We start from the raw sequence: 26,921 nt of genomic DNA on the forward strand, positions 1-26,921 counted from the left end.
AAGAGAAGGTTTGGAGTAACCCAACTGTGGCCTTCCAGTACTTGCAGGGAGCCTGCAAGAAAGATGGAGAGAGACAGCTCAGAAGGGCCTGGAGTGACAGGACAGGGGGAATGGCTTCAAGCTGACAGAGAGGAGGTTTATATCAGACATTAGGAAGGAATTCTTCCCTGTGAGAGAGGTGAAGCCCTGGCACAGGGTGCCCAGAGAAGCTGTGGCTGCTTCATCCCCACCATTTTTCCAACACTTGAGTTTTCTGACGCTTTGGCTGTCATGACTGCTGCAGCCTAAGTTATCATCTCCCAGATTACACAGACAAACCCTCAAGTAAAACTACTCCTAATGCAGAGAGAGTCCCACAGGTTGGACACTGAGGATCCATTTGCTCTGTGTGAAAGATCCCAAGCTCCTGCTGAGCTGAGCTGGCCCCTGGGACAGTGCCCAGGACCTTCAGCTGAGCGTGCCAGGCCCCTGGAGCAGCAATGTTTGCTGAATTTGGGTGTGATGCCCCACATACAGAGCCTTGCTCTGGCTGGTTTTGCCATAGGCTCTGTAAACCTGGGCAATTTTCTTCAAAGTTAACATTGGAAAGGAGGTGAGTGGGAGTATTAGAAATCTAAATTCTCCCCTTTTTTTCCCTAGAGCTGGAAAATTACAGTTTCCTCTGTGTTGTTCCACAGCCCCTCCCAGGGCAGACAAGCAGAATCCCTGCAGTCTGGATCTGTTTGCTGCAATTTGCAGGGATACCTGCTGGAAGATGCACTGAAATAAGGAATAAACTGGCTCATTGACTTTAAAACCTTTTCCCATTTAGAATTTCTGCATGCAGGAGGGGGTTTGGTAGCACACCTCCAGCACCTGCAGAGCTGCTGATCCCATCCCTCCTGGGCTGCCTTGGATGGGCACCACCAGCCACGTCCAGCTGGGGCTCAGAGCTGCATATGGACAACGTTCCCTGAGGATGAGCCTCAGCCTGTCAGGCTCATTGCATTTGTAAACTAGTGTGGGCAGGGACCAGCTTTTAAAAAAGGAGAAGCTGATTTGGGCCACAAATTGATTGGAACTTCTGGAGGAGCAGAGCTGAAAGCTTGAGCTCTTCTGAGAGAGCAGTTTAACAGCAGAGTTCTCCTTTTATTTTGCAAACAGAAGCATTTGGAGCTTAAGCTCTTGCATTCCATGTTTGCATTAGCCTCATTTTAAAAACAGGTCCCTTCCCAGTGCACCAAGTGTACAAATAGTGCAGTCTTTCAAAGCAACAATTCAGAAAAAACATTTAATGAGCTGAACTTGAGATTCTGTCTTCAAATGGAGCTGGAAGATATCCCAGTGACATTTGCCCGTTGTCCAGGGCATCACAGCTCATTGGGAACAGGCACAGGATTTCCTGATGAAGCATTTTGTTAACAGAGAGCAGAGGAAGGAGAGGGATTAGAAGAGGAGAAGCCTTGGTTTGAGACAAGCATTGGTATCATCAGGAGGCTCTTTTTGTTCTGTGGGACTCACCAGGTTGACAGCACAGTGCTTGGAACCTTTCAGACACACAGCACGAGCCAGCAGTGCTCAGTTGTTCACAGTTTCAGCAGAACACATTGCAAAAATGCCAGGAACTCAAAACTTTCTGGGGGCTGATAAAGTTGTAGAGGGTTCAGTCAGATATGTGAAGCTAAGTTAACCTAACCAGTGCATTTATACAGTGGAAAATTTGGTTTTGATGTTATGTTTGTTGTCTGAAAGATTTAGTTGAAACTTAGGGTTGTCAAAAATCTGCTAAAGTTTCTGTATCTATATATTTATGTCAAAATTGTGTGTACATATAGATTTCTGTTTTAAATATGACTGTCTTACAATATTTAAAGTCAAAACCATTAACAGTTTGCTTTCTTGGTTTTGGGAACCCACTCACTCCAGGAGTTAAGCCATAGTATCATCATTGCATGTATATGAAATACAAAAATTGCTGCAACATAATGGAGAGAAACCTCACACAAGGACATGTAGGGACAGGACAAAGGGGGATGGCTTCAAACTGAAAGAGATTAAATTTAAATTGGATATCAGGAAGAAATCCTTCACTCTGAGGGTGGGCAGGCCCTGGCACAGGGTGCCCAGAGCAGCTGTGGCTGCCCCTGCATCCATGGAGGGCCAGGTTGGACAGGGCTTGGAGCAGCCTGGGACAGTGGAAGGTGTCCCTGCCATGGCAGGGGGATTGGAATAATCTTTAAGGTCCATTCCAACCCAAATCACTCTGATTCTGTGATAATTTAACCTGTTAATTTAGAGGTGATTATCCGTGCCTACATGGATGTATGTGCTCACAAAAGGCACAAGCACATTATTTCATTAACAGATACAGATCCTGAAACATCTCATTTTTATTGTATGAAAATAGTTCTAATTCTCTAAGGAGCTTGTTGTTTTTTCCTTAATATTATTTAAACATTTATTTAATTAAATATATATTAAAATATATTAATATTATATATATAATTATAAATAATATTATATATAATATTATATATAATATATAATGTATAATATATAATATATAATATATAATATTATAAATATAATATATAATATATAATAATATTATATATAATATATTAATATAAATATATTAAATATTTAAATTTGTGTAACAGAATATACAAAATCATTTTGTAAAAACAAAAGGAAACAAGAAAAAAAAAGATATTTTTCAGGAGAAAATACCCTTTGACTTTGCCCCTCCCCAAAGTATTTGATTTTGGTCTGTTCTGATTTCTGGGCAGTTTTAATTCTGGTGTAATCGTGACTTGTGTTTCCCTGGAGTGAAGAATGTGACACCTCTCAGGCTGCTGTGTTTGAGCAGACAAAGCCTCCCCTGACCCCTTTAAATATGAGACTGAATAAATAGGATCAGACAGCTGGTCATGGGTGCACTGTAAATAAGTTCTTTAAACTGCTGTCGCTAGCAAAAAAGGAGATTTGGGGCTATGTAGGGTCTGGGATTATTTCCTCCTATGAAAATTCAGCTCCTTATTCTGGATTAGGATTTAGGTGGTTACCTTAAACTAATTAAATAAAACCCCAAAGCCTCTTGGGCAGAACATACCCAAGCTGTAGGACAGAATTAGGAAAAGGGACATTTGCTCATTCAGTGACCTGTGTCCCCCTGTGTCCCTGTTTCAGGTGGGAGACAGGCAGGGCTTTGGGCTGTGTTGTTTTTACTGAACCATCACTCTGACCAGTTCTCACAGTTAAACTTTGAAATATTCTTTAGTAAGTCCTTATTTCAGGCTGCATATTTTGGAAGAATTTGAGCCAAAATGTCCAATTTCAAAACACAATCCTCCTTTTGTTGGTCTTCCTTTATTTTCTATCCTTATGGAGCAAACCTTTCTGAGCTTTCCTCTGCAACCTGGAGGGATGTGCAGCTTTTTAATGAGGGCTGAGAGTCTGGTGGGATCCCAGATGTCTGTGGCCCAGACAGGAGAGCAGCAGAAAGAACAGCAGGATGTTCAAGGGAGCACTTCCAGTCAATAGAGCTGTGTGAGCCCAGGTCCTGGCCTCTCCCAGGGCTTGGTTTAATGGAATAATTTTGGGGATTTCAGGGGTTCGTCTGCCTGTGCTCTCATTTTCTACATCTTGGTCATGTTTCCCTTTGCTTAGAGGCTGAGTGGAATTTGGATTTTCACAGGGAAGCTCAGTGGCAATCATTGCACCTTAACTGGTGCATTTCTAGGGCCTGTAGAACTGCTGCCTTCAGGAGATAATAGCATTTAGTTAAAATACATCTGAGTGCATCATGGAATCAGTGCCCTTCAAATAATGTGGTGCCAGGACCCAGAACATCCCTCTGGCTGCCCTGGGTGATTGGAGACCCTGGCAGGGGCTCAGAGACCTTGGCACAGAGTCAAAGACACCCATGCCTTTGATTTTAACCCATGGAAACAATTACCAATCTTGTGTGAGGATTTACAAGCCACAAGAGTTTGAGTAGAATGACAGTGAATTTGTGACAGGGTGAAAAAGTAGAATTTTGGGGATTTAGAATGGGGGTTCAAGAGGCAAGATGGAGGAATCTGGGCATGTCCTGTCCTTCTTCTTCTTCTCCTCCATCTTCTGCTGTGATGGTGGCACTTTTGGATTGGTTTAGAGTAGAGACAAACTGTCTAACATAGGTGATAGGTATTGGAAAATTATTGTAAATAAAGCACACGTAGTTCTTAGTATAAAAAGCCAACAGCACCCCAAGGGCAGGGACTGTGCCACAACCTGACCTGCTGGACAGATCTCAGCAGCTCAGAGAAAGAATGGAACAGATAAGAGAAAATAAACAACCTTGAAAAGCAGAGCTGAGGAATATTGACTTCTTCAGTCACGGGGATGGGAAAAAAGAGAATTTCTGACACCTCGGGGTCATCTCAACCACAGCAACCCAATAATGTGGCATGCAGCAGGAATCTGGCCAAAAGAGCAGGTTTCTAGCACAGGCCATCATCAAGACAACCATGGCACTTCAGTTTAACCCTCATGAGCTCTTTACCCCACGTGTGCACAGCGCAGAGGTTGATTGTGCAGAGGGACTGAGATGAACCTGGTTCCACCTGTGCTCATGGAAGTTGTGTTCAGAGCAACCATAAAAGTGAACATTTGACAGCTGCATTTGTATTTCTAAGTGATTCCTACTCATCCTAAGATCTTCAAGGATGGGATTTTAAAGCTGTGCAATAAATTGTGTTTCATTTTCTCTGTCTTGACCACTGCTGCTGCTTCTGTGGCTTCTTGTGGCTGGTGGTAAATCTCTAAATACCCTGGGCTAGGTCTGTCATGAGCCAGTCTTTTCAGAGAGGCCCCTTTCCAGCTATGAAAGGGTAAATATAACTTCTTAAGCTACAATTGAATGCCAAGGCTCAGTTTGTAGTGCTGCTGAAAATGTTGTGAAATGAATTGTTGAGAAACTGTGGTAGAAAATGCTTAATCACAGTGATGCAGAAAGCTAATGCATGCCCCCAGTGCTCAGCTATAAATATGGAGTGATGCTTGAATTGTTAATGAACTATTTGCATTTTAGAGTTTGATGAAGCTTGATTTATCATTAGACAATTTGCTCATTGTCTAAATATTCCAAAATTGTGGCGTTCTTACATTGTCACTTCCCTATTTATTGTTATTTGTATTAATAGCTCTGACATCTTTCTTTCCATTTCAAAAATATCAAAGCACTTGAGAGGCAAAATTAAATCTATTTGCCCATGGTACTGACATGATAAAGTGAGGAAATTAAAGGTGAGAGGATTTATTCATGGTGAACTGTCTCCAGTTCAGTTCCTATTTGTTCCTCACCAATGTACATATCCTGAAACAAGTGTAGGCCAACAGGATCTCAGTACAGAAAACAGCAGCACAAATACTTTGTATATTGAAAAAGAAACCTGGCGTTCATCTAAATCTAATTATGTGCTTTTCTCTTTTTCTCCTTTTGGATATTTTGTTCATCTGACTGGCCATCAATATTTAGAAGAAATGCATATTCCTACTCCTATTACTTGTAAGTACTTGACTGGAGATGAGGTTTTTTTGAGCATGTTCACCCTGTGGTAATTTTGTGCTTTGTTTTATTTTTTCTTTCTTCTTTTTTTTTTTTTTAATTTTTTTTTACCTCTCCATTTATCCTTGTCTTTCCAGCAGAATGTGTTTTATTTTCCCAGTTGCACGCTGTTATGTTTTCCCCATTTTCCCACTGCACCTGTAGCTGTGCCTGCAAACATATGAATGTCCACAGACTTGTCAGTTATGGTTTATAACTCTTCAAACTGGATATTCATCTTTAGATTGGATATCAGGAAAAATTTCTTCACCAAAAGGGCTGTCCAGCACCAGAACATGTGGCCCAGGGAAGTGATGGAGTCACCACTGAGGCATTTATTTAAAAGTTGTGTAGATGTGGCACTTGGGGACAGGGTTTAGGGATGGACACAGCAGTGCTGGAAGTTGGACTTGATGATCTTGGAAATCTTTTCCAACATAAATGATTCTATGATCCTGTAAATGCTAATGAAACAAATACAGAGCACCTTTTTAATTGTCCATTGCTTGTAGCCACGCTTCAGGGAAATTCACACCTGAATGTGATTATTGGGAATTTCTCAGCCATGGATGTAAGCTTTTTAAAAACCTTAAGGTTTCTGACAACTGGGAGTTGCCATTATCCCAGCAAACATCCCTGTTCCTGGAGCTGCCAGGTTCTGAGTGTTGGTTTAGATCATTGGATGATGAAGTGGTTCAGATATTCAGATCTAAATCACCTGTCCAGTCCTAATGACAATGCTGCATAATTAAGGCAGTTGTTAAGGCACATGAAAATGCTTCACACATCAGTACTTCCAGGGCCATCTGTTGCCTAAAGATTGAGGGGCTGGGAAGCAATCAGGGCCAAGCTGTTTCTGCCATGCTAATGGTTGTCTGAGGAGCTGGGGGAGGAGAGGGCTGGATCAATGATGTGAGCAAAAAGTCCTGGAGAAGTGAGCTGAGGCCTGTGCTGCCATCAGAGGAATGGCAGGGATGGGAAGGCAGCTGCTGCTGGGGACAGGAGCAGCTCTGCCCTCTCCAGCTCTCACAGCAGCTCTGTCACTGACCCCAGTCCTTTCCCCAGAACCTGCCAGGCTTGTCAGGGCTTGAAACCCACTGAGCTGTCCAGAGGGCCACAGCAGCCCTGACAGCCCCTCCTGGTCTGCTGCTCCAGGATCTGCCTCCTTTGCCCCTCCCTGCAGTTCCTCCTTGTCTCATCTGGGTGCTTTTTTCTGGAAGGTTTCAGCAGGTCAGCAGAATGAGAGGGTTGATGTGCTGCCATTTTAACCGGATGAGTTGCTTTATGTCCAAAGAACAGGGCAAAGGAGGATCCCTACTCACCACTGCTTGGAGGGATTTTGTTTCTCCATGACCTGTCAGGAAGCTCCTGAAAGAGGAACCTTTCCCACTTTCCAAGCCTTAGGACACCATCAGGAGTCTTGACGTTGCCCAGTAATGTAATTGTAAATGCAGAGTAACTCCATATCCTCTAGGCCTCCCACTGGTTCACCCAGAATGGAATTTGACCTCAAGTAGTCAGATTAAAGAGGAGGTTAACTAAGTGTAAAGAAGGGGCTGCTTCTAACCCAAAGGTGCTATGAGCTATTTGAATTTATTGAGAGAACCTTTCCTCCTCTGCACATTTCTCATGTTTTACTGTTTGGTTTCCTTACAACCAGTAGCATCACTGCCTGAGAAATCCAATGCCAGGTTTCCCATTATCATTCTGTCTTTTTCCAGCAGGCAGTATGTGGTCAGCATGTTCCCTGCTTTATTTTATTTTGAGATCTGTGTGTTTAAAAAGATGAATCAACTTCCAAGCCCTCTGTGACCCATTTTACAGCTGCACAACATTGCTTTAAGCAGTCAGCTGAGGATTGTTCTGCCAGAGCAAGCACAGGGGTCCTTAAGGGGTCTGTTTGCTGTGGGTCAATGTGCTAGACCCTTTTTCCTCAGGGAGCAGTGCAGTGACTCAAGAAAAGAGAAAAGAAAACCATCAGGAGGGTCACCCTAGCCTGGGGTTGCAATGAGCTGCAGCAGAGGCAGAAGGAAGGGCTTTAATAAGGTTTAATGAGGCACATGTCCACCATGCAGCACATCACACCAGGGAAAAGGCAGAGGTGCCATCAGGCAAGCTGAGTGTTCACAGGAGCCACTGGAGGTTGGAACTCAGCTTGCAGAATTCACAGAGCTTTTCCTGCCCAGTACCACACACAAAATGCTCTGCCAAGAGCTCACTCTGAGCTTTGGTGATGTCCCAGGGACAGCTCTGCAAGCTGGAGGCACCACATCAGCAGTGACCTCACCATGAACACTGCCAGCACCTGTGACCGTGTTCTCAGGGGTCTGAGGGAAGAGATGAGGATCTGACTCCATGGTTCAGAAGGCTGATTTATTATTTTATGATATATATTATATTAAAACTATACTAAAAGAATAGAAGAAGGGATTTCATCAGGCTAGCTAAGAATAGAAAAAGAAAGAAAATGATAACAAAGGCTTGTGGCTCGGACAGAGAGTCTGAGCCAGCTGACTGTGATTGGCCATTAATTAGAAACAACCACATGAGCCCAATCCCAGATGCACCTGTTGCATTCCACAGCAGCAGATAATCATTGGTTACATTTTGTTCCTGAGGCCTCTCAGCTTCTCAGGAGGAAAAGCTCCTAAGGAAAGGATTTTTCATAAAAAGTGTCTGTGACATGCACCAGGCTCTGCCTGCTTGGCTCACATCTGGTCTGTTCCCTGCACTGGGAGAACCAAGCTCTGCTTTGGATTTTTTCCCCCTTGAGCGCTAATCAAGGTAAAAGGGGATGTTCCAGTAGTGAGGGGAGGAAGCAGGAGAGCCCATGAAGGAGCATACAGTGAAGTTCTACTGAGTTTCATGTCTCAAGTTTCACATGAAATAGGGTATTTCATTGGAATTGCTAAGGACTGTGCAATTCTTACCCAAACTTGATTCAAATTGCTCTGGACTCTTATGAGCAGAGAGGTTGGGTTTCAGTTTATTTGAAATGTTGTGGAAATAACAGCAGCAATATGGTTATATACTGATTTTTTTTTAAAAAAAGAATTGGTTTCTATGCTATGACCTTGCATGAATTATTTAGTCCTGAAGCAAAATTCAGTTGAATGAGTTACCAGTATTGAAAAGCTGGTTCCCAAATAGATCTGCTGGCAGATCTTTAAATGTGACCATATGGACTGTATCCCTTCATGTTTGGTTTCAGTTTCTGGACTTCAAAGCTGTGTTTCTTAGAGCAATTCTTGTCTACTTTCAGATAATTCCTCCTAAGCCTTTGTCATCTTCTGTACAGGCATTTCTTCTTGTTAGGGCCCAAAATCTCCTATCCTAACTCTTCCAAAGAGCTCTGTAATGATAACTCTATAATGATAATTCTATTAAATTCCAAACAGTTCTATAATGATAATTCTATTAAAGTCACAGAGACTTTTTTGAGGAGTACCTGGTCTGTTCAGAGACAGGCCACAGCATTTTTGTAATCTCTAGACTGGAGTTCTGCCCTCAGCCACTCTTGTGTTCTGCTGCACGTCAGGACTGGAAAATCTGATTCTGTGAGATGGTTGAGTACCTGCAGCTCTGACTGGTGAGACCAGTCCAAAATATTCACTTATAGGAGCAGCTATTTGGGCATGCATTGTTATTAGGTAAATAGTTATGGGACTCTTGTATAGCAACACTTGATTAAAAACTTCCTCCATCACATAGGAAAGGATGAAAGAGAAGGCCATAAAGATCTTTAACATGCTTTAAGTGGAAATACAACTCAGGAGGCCTCGATTCCTGACTTGGAACTCATTGTGCAGGGTCACCATCATCTTGTGTGCCTCAGTTTACCCATCAGCAAAGGTGATTGCTCGTGGGTTGAGATCCTGTGAGGAGAAAGAGATGAAATCAGGAGTTCTTGTCCTGGAGCACTCCTTGCCTGGGGTGATGCCTGAACCTTTCTAGAGGAGTTACTCTGTATTTACACCAACACAAATGGTGTCTAAGGAAGGGACAGAATTGCTGCTGTCTCTCTGCACTTAATTTTAATGTGCAGTGTAAGATATCAGCCCAGCCAGGTCTGGAAGAGGTTGGTTTTATTCCCAGCTGAAGCTGTAAAACACAGACAGCAATTCATCCAGTTTACTGAAGGGTTTGCATCTAGTGACAGACACCTCTTTTGCAACAGTATTTTCAACTGCAGCAATCCAAATCATGATTTTATTATTTACTCACCAGGAAAATAAATGGAAATGTTTTCTGTGTGTGGGTTGTTTGTTTTGGTTTGTTTCTTTCTCCTGGGCTGGGTAATGGCTGCAGAATGAAATTTAATCAAGAGCAATATGAGACCAGGGAAGAATTTCTGGAAATACAGAGATTCATGTATGTGTTACAAGCACTCACTTTGATGTTATTTATTAGAAAAGGGTACTCAATGGCCAAGATGTTTTCCTTTTCCCTGAACTGCCCAGAGCTCCAGGGACATGATTGCAATGGAGGAAGCCCCTTCAACTCCCACTTGGAATTTCACACCAGTTTTAATTGTTGGGTGGTTTTGGCTGGGAGTTTCTTTACATGGGAGAGATTGCAAAGGTTATTAAGCTAAATTTATACTTAGATTTTTTTTTAGATAACAAAATTTTTGCTGAATTTATTGCCACCATCTGTGGGACATTTGAGAAGAAAAACATCCCTTTATTTTATTTAGAAGTGTACCTCTGTAGAACCACATTCACACATAAATATCTCCAAGTATTTCCATGGATGGTGGGATCTGCCTGCACAGGTCAGCTTCCTAAATCAGGATTTTAGGAAGAAACATTCTCATTAGGTGCTTTTCTCATCAGATGATGGAAAAACAGGATCATTAATCAGTGGCTATGCTTGTCTAATGAAATTAAATTAAAAAATATTATATCAAAATGCAGAAAGTAGATGAGATGATATTTAGAACGTGTCTGTATGGTGATTGCAAGCCTCAGCCTTGCAGAGGGCAGGGTTTGTGGGTGTCTGTACCAGCAGAGACTAATACTGCATGGCTCCCACGTGCACCTGGCTTGTCTAAAGTCTGCTTGTAAGTAAAACTAAAAAGTAAATATTAAAAAAATAAATCCCCCACAAGCAGTGATTAATTTGATCAAGTGAAGCTTAGATCATACTCTCAAGAGCCTGTGCTTGTACACCCACAGTGCAAAACACTCAGGGCATTCTTTTGACTTATCTCTACTTCACTTTCTCCTGCCCTGTGAAGTTTGCTCTGTGACATTGGCCTTTGCTCTTCACTACACCTTTACTACACCTTTACTACAGCAGCTCCCTCTCCTCCTGCCACAGCCTGGCTTCAGCAGAGCAGGTGTTAAAAGCAGGTTCAGCAGGGGCAGGAGAGGAAGCACACACTTAATGCAGAGCATGGAGCAGGTGTGTGACAGAGCAGTGCCCCGAGCTCTGCTCCTCTGGCTCTGCTCACACCCCTCTAGGGACCAGCATTTCCCTGCCTGCATGCCCCCCTGGCCTCAGAGATGGGCAGCTCCTCCTGCAGGGAGCTCTCCTCCAGTTTAGGATGAGCAGCCTTGCCCAGAGCTTCCCAGCCCCTGCAGGCAGCGAAAATGTGAGGGTGTTCACAGGGGTCTGAGCATGAGGGAAGAGATGAGAATGTTTGCTATAGTAGAGGAAATGTATTGTATTAGAATATCTGTATAGAGGCTTTGCCCCAGAGGTCCCGTTGTCCTTGATGGGCTGCAGCTGCCATGTCCTTAACTGGGCTGCAGCTGTGACCAGTGGAGATAACTGGGATAAAAGGGGGTGAGCCAGGGAGAGCCTTGGAGGAGCCCTGAGCTGAGAGAGAACAGTGTGCAGAAGAAAGAGTCAGTGAAGAGCTGCAGCCATGAGAATATGCCAAAGAGGTATGGACTTTAGAAATCTGATAATAGCAATATGAGACTCTAGAGAATTAGAATAACAACAACAGTTGACTCCATGTTTCAGAAGGCTTGATTTATTATTTTATGATATATATTATATTAAGACTATACTAAAAGAATAGAAGAAAGGATTTCATCAAAAGGCTGGCTAAGAATAGAAAAAGAATGATAACAAAGGCTTGTGACTGACTGAGAAAGTCTGGACAGCTGGGCTGTGATTGGCTATTAATTACAAACAACCCCATGAGACCAATCCCAGATGCACCTGTTGTATTCCACAGCAGCAGATAACCATTGGTTACATTTTGTTCCTGAGGCCTCTCAGCTTCTCAGGAGGAAAAATCCTAAGGAAAGGATTTTTCATAAAACACGTCTGTGACATGAGAACAACTCCCCTCTGGTGTCTCTTCATGTCTAAAAACCTATCAGCCCTATCTGATTTCCTCTTCTCTAGATTAAAGGTTCACATTTCCTTTGGCCTTTGCTTGTAGATCACGTTTCCAGCTTTACCTTTGGTGTCCTTTGTGTGAGCCCCTGTGGCACATGTCTGATTTGAAGAGCAGCGTTGGCAGCAGAGCCCTCTCCAATCCTCAGTCAGAGCAACAGGATCCCCCAGTTAGTGATCACCAGTTACTGTGCCATGCCCTTACTTTCAAACCAGCAGGAAATCATTCTTCCAAACTGGATTTGTCATTTACCACAGGTTTAGGGCACGGAGATCCTTTCCAATAGATCTGCTGTTTCACCAGTGCTCCCTGGGATTTGCATGGCTCATCACTGCCTGCCTTCAATTGGAGCAGATTCCATCATAAATTACAGGTGTACTCCTAGGAGTTTGCTACACACGATTTTCTAAAAGGAATTTTAATATTTTTTTTTCTTTTCTCAAATTGCTTATTGAAAATGAGGGCAATATGCAATTTGTGTCTGTAGGAGGAAATTTCACATTTAACTTACATGATCTGTACCTAATGTCTAAATTACCTGTGCATGCAAATCTACACCACAGTGTACAAAATCCATCCTTGGAAACATCTAAAATTAAATCTGTCAACGTACATGCACGAGAGTTCTCCAGGAGTGGCAGTTACAGATTTAATGTTCATGCATGTGGAATTGATAGAAAAAGTTGGAGAAGAGTTTGAAGCTGCTTTTAAAAAATAATCCCTGACAGTCATCCAAACCTCCATGAAACAGGAATCTGATCCTGCAGATAGTTCTAACAGAAAATATTGCTGGAGCTTCCTGATTAATGCCCGTGGCAGTAAATGGTTTGTGCTTGATACCAAGTTTGCATTCCTTGACTGTTTAAGTAGAACTCCCACAATTTTAATATAGTGCTTCAGATTTTATGTCTAGTCTCTGATATGAGTAGAAGTTTCAAAAAATAACCAAATCAAATCTCCATCATTTTTTTCCCCTCAAATTCACACTTACTTGTGTTCACTGCCAATGGCTTTTCTCCTTGCTTTAGTGGGGTCAGCATCAACTGCCTGATTATACAGCTGGTTTCATTTTTGCACTCAGCTTTGAGCATCTTTCTGTCTCATCCCTCCTGTGTGTGTATGATGCTTGCAAACATCATCTTTTCATTTCCAAACTGAAAAGAGCAACCCAGTAAACTCCATCCATGGACTCCTGCTTCCTTCTTGCCACATTTCTCTTACCCTTGGATGTAAACCAGCATTAAGATCATTTTATTCACATCCTGACATTCTGTGTCGATTGTATCAGACTCTTCCTCCCAATATCTGCCTGGTCCTTCATTCCCTCCCCTTTTCAGCTGCATATTGCATGAGTGGGGAAGTGTCTGCTCCATGAGGGGTGTCAGCTGTGCTGGGGACACTCTGGGCATGCAGCCACCCCATGACTGACACTGATGCTCCCAGAGCAGCTTTGTTGGGGTGTTGCAGTGGCTCTGTGCAGGGCAGTGGGGACAGCAGGAGCCATGTCATAGCATGGCTTGCCAGTGATTCACAGAGATCTCTTGGAGCACCCTATTTTTGGGAACAGCATTTCTAGATAAATGCTTTTCCATTTCCAAAAGGCTTTTTTGACGTGCTGGGAAATAAACCTCTACCTAGCTGTGGGTTTTAAGTCGCATCCCTAACATTCTGGAAAGTGCTAGTCATTTGATTTTCTAATCTTTTCTATGAATTATAATGATGGTAAGGACCAAATAGGCTTAGTCCTGTGCTGCCACTCTCTCCAGACACAGAACGGCAGCAGAAAAGGCACGTTTAGAAACTGAGAGCCCCTTGATGTGTCTGGCAAGCTTAGCTCTGAAATCCCCAAAAGAGATCTGTCTTCCTTTTCCCTCTAAATTTAGATGGAGAATTTTTACATTCTTGGAACAGAGAGGGAGAAAGGTGGAAACTGATAAGGCGCTGTGGAAAGAAAATTGTGGCGTTTTCAGATGCAGACCTGGGTTGTGTGTGCGAGGTAGATTGAGAACTTTAAACTCATGTCACCTTTTCTTTTTAGGCATTCAAGCCAATGTTTTAGGGGCCTCTCTGTCTTCTACAGGACCAGGTAGAACTCCTTTGCATAGGGCTTTTGTAAGCAGGCCTTTGGGGACTAAGGGGCTTGGGTTTGGGGTTATTTTTTTCCTGCCTAGGACATGCAGAAATGTTGTTGCTCATTCACTCAAAGACAAAACAAGTTTGCCAATTCCTGCTCTTTGTAGCTTGTTGGCATTTCTGAAAAGATACCAGGCAATGGGGACTTACAGATAATTATTGCCACATATAATTTAATTTCAACTTAATGAGGAAGTTGCCCCTTTTGACTCACCATTTTCAACCATTGGAGTCATGGTCTGTAGTGGCTCACCCCAGCAGTCCAGAGTGCTTGTTATTAAGGATTTCTGCATTTTGGATTAGTGTTTCCCACCGAGTGATTTGAATTCTTGTTGCCAAGGAATTCACACAGGCATGCATGATTAGCAAACCATCAGGATTAAAAGATCCACACGGCAGGGTTAAAACACTTCAAGGCTATTTTAGTTACCCCAGGTACCAGAGCAGAAAAAAAGCAGGGGCTCCCATGTCTGCAGCTCTCAGCTCCTAAATCTGGATGTGCCAACGCTGCTGAACACTGGAAGCAAAGCTGTTAACATCATTAAACACCAGCTTTTTGCTTCATCACTCAAGGACTGCTCCCCTCTTTGCATCTTCATCTGCACAAGTGGATACACCACGGGGTTTGGGGAGATCTGAGTGGGCCCCCTGGGATGATGCACCCAATTTGAACAGCTCTGGGCTTGGATTGGAGCCACCAATTGTAAATGGCTGAACCCTAGCTGGCTGAGCAGATGAGATACATGTGTTTGTTCAAAAGTTTGCAGCAAACATCCAAGTTTTTTTTCCATAAATCTGTGCTCTCCTGATCTGGATTATCTTTCTTTAAAACAGGCTTTTCCCACAGACATAGGCAAAGGATTTAGCTCTCTTTGACCCTTCTTTCCAAACAAGTATAAGTGGCCAAGCTGCCCATCTCCTGAAGGCTGGGGCTCAGCTGTGTGCTTGAACTTGCCTGTAAATGCCACTCTGACATGTTCTGGGCATAAATAGAGCCTGGTAGACTATGTTGGAAGGAGTACCTTTTTTTGGAATCTAATTAAGTTTGAAAGATGGGTAGTACTTACCATAAGCATGTTGTTTCAGAGAAGAAAAACCTCTTTGCAAAATGATTTAGTTGTTAGGATTTTTTTTTTCTTCTTTGAGTTGGAGAAGAGAAAGAAAACTAAAGCTCCTTCTTACAGTAATCTGTTTTTCTCCCTTTTATTTTATTTTCTTATCTAGGGAAGTGGTGTAAGCAAAGTTCTTTGCTGGTGCTAGGGATTTGTGTGATATTTTTTCAAGGTGTGGATTGTAGAATGTCACACATTCATTTTTAAAGGGTTTTGCTCTCTGATACGAATGAAGCACAGGGCAGTCAAATGTCAGTGGAAGCTTAGCAGCTCACTTTTCCTGCTTCTCTCCATTTTATTATGCTCTGTGTTTGCAAAAGAGGAGCCTCTTATGTTCTCAGCTTTGTTAGTGTTTTCAGAGCAGGCGTGCTGCTTTCGACAAAGTTTTTGCTGTCTCCTCAAAACAAGCAAAGACCCATTTTCCCAGAACAGGGCCATATTTGGACATTGCTAAAACAACTTCAACCTTCATCATGCCCCACCTTTCCCTGGCTGGGCATCCCAGAGCAGTTCCAGGCTGTGTCAGGACTGCTGCCCTCACTGCTGTGCTTGGGGACAGGACAGAACTCTGCTCCAGCTCACAGGTGGCACAGAGCCAGGTCTCACACTCCCTCAAGGAGCATCCCATGGGATGGATGCAGATGTCCTGGTCCCCTGGAGCGAGCAGTGCTCCCATCCCGAGCCCTCCGCTCCTCCCGGAGCGCGCAGCGCCCGCTCTGGGGGCTGGACCTGTTCCACCCTCTCCAAGGCACCTGCTCCAGGGTTTGGAGCTATTGCACCCTCTCTGAGGCTGAGGTAGCACTCCCACTGCTGGGGTGATGCAGGTTTGTGCCAGATGAGTGACGGGGAGGGAGAGCTCCAGGCTGGTATCGTGATATTCCTCGCGCTCCAGAAGTTGTGTTAAAAACCCGCGGGGTCTCCTGGCGTGCGGTTTGTCACATGCCTTGCATGTCTGACCAGGTGGGGTGATTTTGTCAAAATATTTTGCCATTGCTTTGCTTTTAACAAGGGCAAACTGACCTTGCTTTCTCCCCTCTCCAAACCACCCAAAGGAAGCTAGCCAAGAAGCAGAAGGAGACTCAGACCAGCACGCAGAGGGAGATGGGTCCTGTGGCTACTTCTGACAAGACCTCCACCAAACTCAGTGCGGTTCACAATGAAGAAGCTTTTTCTTCCAGCTGCCAAGATGTTAATGGATTCAGTAAGTTTAACTTGCTTGCAATGGATATGACCCCCTTGGAGAGCTCTGGGTTCTTAAAAGGACCTATTCCTTTGGGCACAGTGTTGAGGAGTTAGGAATGGCAGTGATAGAGATGGTTGCAAAAGCTCCTTAGAAAGCTGGAATGTCTCTGATACTGCCCCTGGTGTCACTGTCAGACAGGTGGAGAACATTCCTGTGGGTCCAAATCTACTGAGAATAATTTATAAAGCTTGTTCTAATAACTGCATCAGAATAAGAGGCACGTGTTTATTTGTTGTTTAGAAATACTTTTCCTTTGTGAGTAGAAGAGTCAAATCCCTTAGTTGACTTGTGGGATGAAAAAACATTTTCTGTATGAGATTGTTATGAAAGAAGGCCTGGCCTCCTGGCTAGAGAACTGGAATGGAAAGACAGCATTTCTTCCTTTGTCTGTGTCCTGGGTTTATTCTTCACATGGGGTCAGTAAAACTGATCTTAGTTAACATTTGTAAACCACTCAGACCTCTGTAGCTATAAGAGTTTTGTGGGTAAAGCAGCACCAAGTCCTACTTTAGCCTCACTAGATCCAGGTTGAGTGCATGGTGGATTGCATGGTGGATTTGTAAACCTTTTTCGTATTAAATAAATTTAAACTTAGACACTATGGGCATGTCACTCCTTCTTTTGACACTCAGCCTGTTAGTTTGGACAAGGGACAGCTCTGAAACTCAAGTGTGTACTAAAACTCTTTATTAAGCATCTTCAGTGAAGGGTTTTTTCCCCTGATAACTAAAATGGAAGTGCTCATGATAGAAAATGTGGTTTATCATTGAAACCTCCCCTTGTAATCTGAACCTGAGCAGGACAGGTTGAGTGAATTCTCCCTTTCCCTCTCTGCAGGTCATGTCAAATTCCATCTGCACGTGCTGCTACTGCCACTTTGTGTAGCACACCTGTGAGATGGAGAAATAGGGGTCTGGGGCAGCCAAGGCTGGCAGGGAACACTTCTCTCTGATATTAGATTGACTTCAGTCAAGATCTAATTTTCTCAGGTGCTGGTAGCTCTATCCTAAGGAGGCAGCAAGATTTCTGTGGGGTTCATGTCTCTGAAGGCCAGGAGAGCAGCAGACAGTGCTGTATCAGCCATCCCCCAAAGAGCAGAGGCAGCCTGGCTAGAGTGTGTGGGGAAATCAAGTGTTGAACACTTCCCTCAGAATTTGGGCTTCTGAAAGTTTGGGGATTCTTTTACCAACCAGAAAATTAAAAAAGAGACAAGTTTGAAATGTGACCTCATCTTTTCCCCCCCCACCCTTGTTTTTTTGACAGACTAATTAGAACAGCTGAGTCATTTGCTTGAAGTGGCGACTGTAGAAAATATGATGTATCAAATTTTGTAAAGAAACAGCACTCCAGGTTTTCAATTTTTTTAATCAGTTAGATCTTTACTTGTCTGACATCTCTGCAGATTTTATCACTGCCTTCCCCTATAACCTGAGTCAGTCATGGGTGGATTCTTTTTATTTTTTTCCTCTTTATGAGAAAGAATTATCAATAAACCTTCATGATTTCTCCAAATTTTTTACTGCCAAGTCCAGGATGCTGAGGTGTTGGAGGTAAGTTCTGTGCAGTAGTGTGCACATGCTGATACAGGAATTTTATGACTAAAAGCATTCCTTGAAAAGAAAAATAAAATAAATTGCCTTAATGGAGTTTAATACTTGTGGGTTCTATACAGGCCTACTTTGGAATAACATAATAGGATTATTTCTTAACCTTCCTGCTAACTAATAGAGTTTTACAGGGTTTATCCACCAGAGCTGTTGAAATCAACAGTCTTAAGCAGCAGTCAGATTCCTTCTTAAATTGTTTTTTTGCCTGCCAACAGTAAATGGCATTTACAGCAGCCCATGATGGGCAGTCACCTTCTGTGTCCTGCCCTGAGCTGGCTGCAGCTGGGATGAGGAAAGGCCCCTCTCCTTTTGGAGGAAGAGCCCACCAAGAGAAGCAGAGTGTTCTCAATGCCAGGATCACCTTGCCAGCTCACAAAAGCAATCAAACAGAACAAGACAATTTGCTAAGTAGGATCATCCCTCAGTCACTGAATGACTTGCAGGCAAGTTTACCTGCAGAATACAATGTCCTTGCAGGGCTTGTGTCCTTGCCTCCAGCTTTTACTTTCTGTCACAAGAATTCTGATAACTTTTCAGACAGAACAAATTCAGTGAGTGCCTACAGAAGCTTTTCTTTTTCCCATGCTCTCTCCGTTTGGCCCCTGGTCTGCTCCTGGATGAGTCCTGTCCATCCTCCTGCTGTTGCTTATCCCATCTCCCTGCCCTGCCACCACACAGGACTATTTTCTAAATCAATTAGATTTAAAAATCCCACTTTCAAAGGTGCTGCCTGATGCTCTGCACCATGAGGGAGATAAAAAATGAACAGCTGCCCTCCTTCTTATCAGCTCCTTGTTTTCTGTTGAGGCATCAAGACCTCAGGTCTTGCTGAAAAGAGGAAGAGAATTGAGCATTTATCTTCCCTGGCCTGAAGCAAAGCCCCTGATCCCTCTTTCCATTCTGCAGTGTTAGTTGTTATCCTGGCAGGATTCTCACTGATACATACAGGTGTTGAAATCAAAGAGATTTTTTTGGACTCAGCTCTGCTGTCTCTGACGCTCCACAGAACCAGAGAAGGTGCTTGGTAAAACATAGAATGGTCTGTGGCTGTTCCAGCTTGTCTGCTTTCACCTGGGGATTATGAACAACCAGAGTTGGTCATTTCTCAAATATCTTGGGTTTGTTTAAGATATCAATATATCCCAGCTCCATGAAAGGCAGGTGCTGGCCCTGGCAGTGGCAGAGCAGCTCCCTGGAGTGCAGGAATGTTGGGGAGCAGCACAGGCACCTGGAGACACTGGCTCAGGGCAGGGTTATTATGAAACAAGGTGGGAAATGGGAAACAAAGTGGGCCTAAATTTGTGCCCCAGTGTCTGCACTGAGCAGAAAGGTGGGCAGGGGGTTGTGATCACACAGGAACCATGGGCAGTGTGGCAGAGAGGGGACAGGCAGCAGAGGATCAGCTCAGCAGGGATGCATTGATGTGCTCTGCACAAAGGAACTGCCATGGACCAGCCTTGTCCAGGAGAATTCCCTGTCCCCAGCAGAGCCATCCTGACATCCTTGCAGGGGTTCTGGCAGGAGCTGTTGGATTCTGAGGGTTTCACCCATTAAAATGCAGCCAGTTTTGCTGGAGACTGATTTGTGAGGGTGTGCTTTACCTGTGTGACATCCCATTTTGGGGGGAGACAGCTCTGCAGACACCCTGCAGGAGGGACACAGGTGAAGGAGGGGTTTTAATGCTTCAGGCAGAGCATTCTGGAAGTGGGGGAACTGAGTTCTGCAGGAGGAACCACTACCATGAGTTACCAATCAGTGTGATTTCACTTATGAGAACAAGAACGTGAGAGGGATGTGTAGGCAAGTGGCACTTGGGGTTTAAGGGATCCATTTGTACCAAGAACCACCAAAATTCTGACTTTTCCACAGTGCTCCATGATTTTATGCTCAGTGAGATGTAAAGGTCTTCACAAAAAACAAGCACAGCAAGGTAAAGTTCTTACTCCTGCCCTGTGGATAATTTTCATTCATAATTAGGTGACCTGCTAAATGCTGTCTAAGGACTTGTAGGGTTGTGGACATGAGATGTTTCCTTTAGTAAAAAAAAATCTTAAAATAATTTAGAAATAAAAGACAAACCCACATTTTATTGAAGGCATAAAAGGAAAATGTACTGAATTCCTTTTTACTGGCTTCCATGGGATTTTTGTGGGGTTTGCTAGTTTAGGAAATTTTATAAAAATTAAAGAATAATTTTCAGAATAGGAAGGAGCCTTCACCACTCTGCATGACTGGAGGGATCTGTGTGGCCTCACGTGCCACTCCAGGGAGCACAAAGAGAATTTTTAATGAAGTCTTAATCTCTACCCTGATGTGAAATCCTCTCTGGACGTGTTTCCTTTGATTACAGACCCAAGTGCCTGTGAGAAATGCTAGTTAGAAAGCAGCCCTGTGTATACATCTCATTATACAACCTGACTGATTTCAGAAACAAGTTCTCCAAAGTTTTAAGAAACTTCTCTTGTATTGGTGGGTTTTGGGGGATTTTTGTTTTGGTTTAGCTTTTTTGTTTGGTTTTTAATTTGTTTTGGTTTTGGGTTGGGTTTTTTCTTGCTTTTGTTTGGGTTTGTTTGGAATTTTGTCCCCTCTTTTTAAATCTGAATTTAAAAGTCACAGCCCCATGTCACAAACACAATTCATGTCATAGACCTCTGTTGGTAACATCTTTAATCAAACTCGCTGACATGAGGTGTTTATCTGGAAATTCATCCTCAGCAGCTCTGGAAGGGCAGCATGGCCCTGTGAGTTCTTTTATACTCCCAAATTCCAGAAAAACTGGAGTCCTGCCCCAAGCCCTGAGTGTGGCCTTGCCCTGTGACACTGGGCAAACCAATTGCTCTGTTTAGATCTTATTTGATGTTCTCTGAAACGTGGCCATGCCCTGAGTGTGGTGAGAGAAGGGTCTGATTTAGGCTGACAAAAGTGCAAGAGGCCCCAGAGCAGAGGAGCTTTGTGACTTTGGGCAGCTGGGGCAGAGCTCCAGCAGACCAAAGTGTGAGGAGTTGGATTGTGTTCATGTGTTTCCAAGTCATGTAGGTCTGAAAATAAGGTGTGAGAATGCAGAATGAGAGCGAGTTCATGAGCTAGATGATTATAAACTGCTCAGGAGGTAATTCTGACTTTATGGACCTCCCTAGACCAGTGACTTCTTTGGGTGTCCCCACAGAATAACTTGAATTTTTTGAGTAGTGTTTGTTCCATAGCTACAAAAAATTGCTTCTGAAATTACTTTGATGTACACTGAGTTTTATCTACTTCTGTTGGGCTATGGAATAGTTTTTCCTGTGTTATCTGTTGTCATCTTTCTGATGTACTGAGATTTGTATTAGCTTGTTTCCCAGCATTCTGAGGAGGAGATATATAAATGCCTGTAACTCTGAGAGTGAATGCAGAGTGATAACAAAAGAATATGCCTTCAGAAGTGATGGATTACCATAAGAATGTGCATGTTTGCTGCTGTAGGTGTAAACCAGCCTCATAAATTTACTATCAAGACAAGAATCTACCACAAAGATGTTGAGCCCTTCCTCCTTTTAAAAAATATTTGATTAATATGGAAATTTGTAGATTCTTGTCCAGAGAAAGTTAATGCTGTAATGGGAGAAGGCAAGGATGCTTGTCCTGCTGACAGAAACCAGCTCACAGGGGAAGGGATTATAGGATTTGCTGTGAACAGTCCTGGGTTGAAGAACAAGTCCCTTGTAATGTTGTAATGATTTAACCAAAAAATTGCTACCCCACCTGTGTATTTTTGTGGTACATTGTGTTTGAGTAGGTTTATTTTACTGTCCATACTTATTCTCTGTAGTTTGTATTTTGGGGGTAATTTTTGAGGAATTTCCTCTTAGAGACAAAACCCTAAGTTTGCTCCTTTGGTTTAAAAAAAAAAGAACATTTAGAATATAGACCTATGAATGTAGCTCTGTGTGTATCCTATTTAGGAACACATTGATTTACAGTAACTATAATCCTATATTTGGGGTCTGGAGTGCTTATATTAAAGAAAATCCATCATGATGACAATGTAATAAATGTAATATGCATGTTGAAATGAAAAATATAATTCATTTTGATAAGCCTTATATATCCCATATTACTGTGTTCTTTGAGGAACATTCTCCCTGTTCTCTTTCTCTCTCTTAATATATGTCTAAAGTCTTTTCCTTATGTCTTTCCTACCTAGCATCACCCTCTCCTTGTTCATTTTCTGTCCAAAGCAAAACCCTTCAGAGCAAATCTATGTTGAATTCCTACTACTCAGGTACTAGTGCCAGACTTTTCTTTCATTCCTAAATTTCCTTTGCTGTTGTACGTTACCCAATATAACCTGTAACAGACCGAGGCTTCTGAGTGTGAGACACAGCTAACCTTGTTTTCATTTTCTGTAACTTTTCTTTTCCTGTTGATCCTCTGTTGATTTGCATTGAATCCCTGTCGTGTGGGTGACCGGAATTCCATCTCAAAGTTTCATCAGACACCGTCCCATCGACCACGCTGTTAGGTAAGAGGACAGGTATGGTGTGCTGGGCCGAGCTGGAGAGCAAAAACACTCTCTGTGGCATGATAACAACCCTCTGAAGTGTTTGGCTTCCAAAATCAGAACTAATCCTGTGCTCGTGGGTTCATCAGAAAACTTTTGTTTCATTCATGTTTTGTTATTGCTGTTAATTGCTTTCAAATGAAAGAAAAAATCAGAAATTAAGGTTTAGTCATTTTTTGGAGGATACGTTTGTGGTGTTTGTGAGGATCCCCAGGACAAAGTGAGAGATGAGAATTGACTCCATGTTCTCAGAAGGCTGAGAACAAGGTATATTATATTATGTTATGGTATGGTATGGTATATTATGCTGCACTAAAGCTATACTAAAGAAAGAGAAAGGATACATCAGAAAGCTTAACAAGAATGAATAATAAAAACCCGTGACTCCTCAGAGTCTGACACAGCTGGACCTTGATTGGTCAGTAATTAAAAACAATTCACATGTTTGGATAAACAATCTCCAGACCACATTCCAGAGCAGCAAAACATGGAGAAGCTCAGACTTCTCATCTTTCCAGGAGATGAAATCCTGGCAAAGGGATTTTTCAGAAAATACCACGGTGACATATGTTGGTTTTTTTTTTTTGTCCATGAGATTTGGGGCTCTGGGCCCCTTTCCCATGTGCTGCCTTGCCTTGGGCTTAGTTCTGACTCCTGCAGCTGGTTGTGCCTGTGCAGCTGACACAGAACCACAGAATGGTTTGGGTTGGAAGGGATCTTTAAAAGCTCTCTGGGCCATGGGCAGGAGCACTTTCCTATAGACCAGATTGCTCAGAGCCCCATCCAACCTCACCTGGAATGTTTCCAAGCATGGGGCATCTTCCACCCCTCTGGGCCACCTGTACCTTTTCATAGACAGTTTGTTCTTTGTATCTACTCTGAATTATCCTGTTTCCATTTAAAACCACCCCCCTGTGCTGTGTGTGAGGCTCAGCTGGGCCTGCCTCAAGGGTTGCAAATTTAAGTGAGGATTTGCATGTCTGCAGCAGGTGGGAGCCTGCAGCTTTGGGTGAAGTTGCATGGAGGATAAAGGTTATTTGGAGAAATTCCTGGATGGGTTTTGGGAAGTGGCTCCACCTGGTTCTGTGTATGCTGAGAGTTAAATGCTAAATCTTTCAGGCAGTCAGGTATGGATTTGAGAGGATAACAAAGGTCCTGAGAGGCAGAGGCTGTTCTGTGGCTCTATAAGATATCTATAAGAAAGGAATTCTGCCCTGTGAGGGTGCTGAGGCCCTGGCACAGGGTGCCCAGAGCAGCTGTGGCTGCCCCTGCATCCCTGGGAATGTCCAAAGCCAGGCTGGACAGGGCTTGGAGCACCCTGGGATGGTGGAAGGTGTCCCTGCCCCTGGTAAGGGGTGGTATGGATGGGCTTTGAGTTCCCGTCTCACCCAAAACTCTCTGATTGTCTGATTTATGAATTCTTCCTCTGTGGAGCAGAAAGATGATGTGTGGCTGATCAGAATCTAGCCAGTGGGATTTATAATTTTGGATTATCCACAATAAATGTTCCTTCCAGACACAGTAATCTACTGTGACTGCTTCAAACATCACTCAGAACATGGGGAAGGGCCACAGTTAGACCAGGAGGAAATGACAACCAGTGGCTGTTCCTTGGTTCTCACTTGTCACAGAGGCTTGGAGGGGCTGCCACAACACACACATCCATCCTGCTGCCTGCCAAAATGCTGATGACAAGGAATGAGGCCTCTGAATGGAGTGGGGAAGGAAAGGTGTCCATTTCCCAGAAGGTTTGCTCTCATTTCCCAGAGGCTCGGTGTCATCAACAGAAAAGCCCAAAGGCAGGTTTCTCTTTTGGCTGTACTTTAGAAACAAGGCCCTGACCTGCAATTTGGTGGAAGATCTCAAACTCTCTCAGTCTGGCATCTGGGAAAACCTGGCCATTCTTTGGGCAGCTGTTTTCCCCCCTCTGCCCTGACAGGATTAAGGTGTGAACTGCACTCTTGCTACTCTGAAGCTCAAGAAGTAATGAACAGGTTCCCTCTGTGCTTCTCCCGCTGCAGCAAAGCCCACAAAACTTCTAAAACTCCAAATTTTATAGATGAAAAAGAGGAAGTAGGAATCTAACCAGCCTTGTACTTATGTATTTAAAAATATTTCAGATTTCTACTAAGCACTATATCTGTGTAAGGATTGATATCCCTGTTTTACACATGGGAAGTTAAGTACAGAGCACTTTTAAGACATGAATTACACAGACTGGTCACTGTCCCAGTTCCACCTGAATTTAACAGCCTGTGAAACAGCCCCTTACATTGGAGAAATTTCTATCTTGTGACTTGCAGACAAATTATAACCTTGGCATTCTGGTTTCTCAGACAAATCCATCAGAAGTTAGATGTTGCTGTATGAGCAAAAGAAGTTTAATTTTTGATGTTTATTAATATTAATTCCCAGGGAAGAAAAACATATCTTGAAAAGGGATTAGTCATACCACTACCAATATCTGTACCTGCAATTCAGTACTGTTTGTTCCCATCTATTATGCTTTCTGCTAATAAATGTTCTAGATTTGCAGCATTGCATGGCTCCCTAGGCTTGGCTGTGACATGTAAGATACAGGAGATTTGGGATTTGCCTCTATCTCAATTCCTGATTAATGCTTTTTTATTAATGTTTTTTGTGAAGCCATTTTCTCTTCCAGTTGTGGACAACTCTGCATTTTAAATGTTTTGCTCAAACAACTTCACTAGAGAAAGGAATATCTAACACTAAAAAATACATGAGGTAGATTTTCACTTGAAGATGAGGTAGCACAACTTTAGGGATTATTTTGGGGGGAAAGATTCATGTCCAGTAGCTCTTGAAGATGTTCAGGAGATCTCATCAGGGGATCTCTGCAGGGGAGCCAGCATGTCCTTCCCTTGGCACCTCCTGGCAGCAGGAAAGGACATTGAGCCTTGTTCTTATTCCAGCTGCTCATGAGGATCCTCACAAGAGTCACCACCCTCCAGACAGGACAGGGATTTTAGTGCCTGCAGATGGGCAGAACGAGCAGAGAGAGCTCTCTGACACAAGGTCTCAGACAAAAACTGGCTGTGCTTAGAAAGCCATAGAGATTTTTCCATGGATTTTAGACTTCTGTAGCTTTTTTGCCCACCCCAATCAGTGTGCTGTGTGTACACCCCCAGCCTATTTTGAATAACTCAAAGATGTTAAGGGGCCAGCATTGCTGCTTTAGCAGGTGCCTCTGTTAACTGATTTTTTACTGGGGGATGAGTGATTTTTATGCAATGGATGCTCAAAAATTCCATGGCTTGACCTGCTCAGTTGCATCAGAAGCCTTCCAGGCCAAGTCAGCCTCTAATGAGGAGCTGTGGGAGAGGTTTTCCCAGCATTTCTCTGTGCTGGGGTTTGTCAGGAGCAGAGTGAGCACCAAAGGTTCAGACCTTTGCAGGCTGGGCCTTGAGCTGAATTTCTCTTACATTTCTTCCTGCCTGCAGAGCTGGAAACCCCTCTCTTCCAGTCTTTAGTGGCTTGTAGTTTCATGTGCTGTTTTGAAGTTTCCAGTTATTTTCCAGTTGTAAGTGAATGTCTCTGGAAGGTGGGTTGGTCTGGCAGCCTCTTTTCACCAAGGAGGCAAAGAGAGATTTGGCTTGGTAAGCTCCACACATCCAAAGAGCTTCACATTTACATCTCTACCAAATAATCCCAAATCATTGCCCACCTCACCAAAGCATCTTCTTTGCATCTTTAACATTTTCTTCTATGTTACCTGATGAAGAAAATGTATGTAGTAGTTTTTATAAGATTACAATACTCTTCTGCTAGAATACACTTATAATATTAGAATACTTTAATATCTTATTAGAATGCTCTTATAAGATTAGAATACTCTTATGCTTGGTGTTAACCAAGCAATTCTTACAAAGTTCTAAAATCTAGATAAAAAATACTTACTTTTTAAAAAAAATTATGGACATGTGGCTTCTTCATGCCTTTGAAATGAAAGGTGCATCCTCTGTGCTCTGTCAAGCCTGCTGTCAGAAGGCTTTGTTAAGGAATGTGCCTTTTCAGAGCTCATTTGATATCATTAGATAAATGGTGTTTTGCCTTCAGTTTGCCATACCATGCTGGTATTGTAGATAGAATATTAGAGCTGGGTATTTATCATATAATAAAGCCTTGACACACACAAAAAAGCAAATTATTTTTCATCTTGCACCATATCCCTGGTGCAGAGGGAAGAGGTATTAGCCATGCTCTAGTCACCCTCGGAAGATGTCAAAGAATTGACAGCCTTTGCTCTAGTGTGGAGAGACTGGCTCTGTGTGTAATTAAATCCATCACAAACACCACTCCAAACATAATTTATTTTGTGCAAAGGGTGTCGTATCGCATCTT

At 43.0% G+C, this 26,921-nt stretch overlaps 1 protein-coding gene across 9 annotated transcripts in view; it reads left to right on the top strand.

The window, feature by feature from the left end:
* The window catches only part of PTPRT (protein tyrosine phosphatase receptor type T), a 487,791-nt gene that overhangs the window by 406,377 nt on the left and 54,493 nt on the right, over positions 1–26,921 (top strand). For 4 of the 9 annotated variants that reach the window (XM_071446915.1, XM_071446913.1, XM_071446914.1 and 1 more), the window contains 5 exons: positions 5,501–5,530; positions 13,963–14,010; positions 16,222–16,370; positions 22,203–22,280; positions 22,485–22,520. In XM_071446915.1, the coding sequence (XP_071303016.1) occupies positions 5,501–5,530; positions 13,963–14,010; positions 16,222–16,370; positions 22,203–22,280; positions 22,485–22,520 (341 nt within the window). The remainder of the gene's footprint in view (positions 1–5,500; positions 5,531–13,962; positions 14,011–16,221; positions 16,371–22,202; positions 22,281–22,484; positions 22,521–26,921) is intronic. The other 5 variants (XM_071446916.1, XM_071446919.1, XM_071446918.1 and 2 more) reach the window with 4 other exon arrangements.

Source organism: Agelaius tricolor, unplaced genomic scaffold (assembly GCF_023055355.1).
Source record: "Agelaius tricolor isolate 1412-34295 unplaced genomic scaffold, bAgeTri1.0.p SCAF_23, whole genome shotgun sequence".
Lineage (NCBI taxonomy): Eukaryota > Metazoa > Chordata > Aves > Passeriformes > Icteridae > Agelaius > Agelaius tricolor.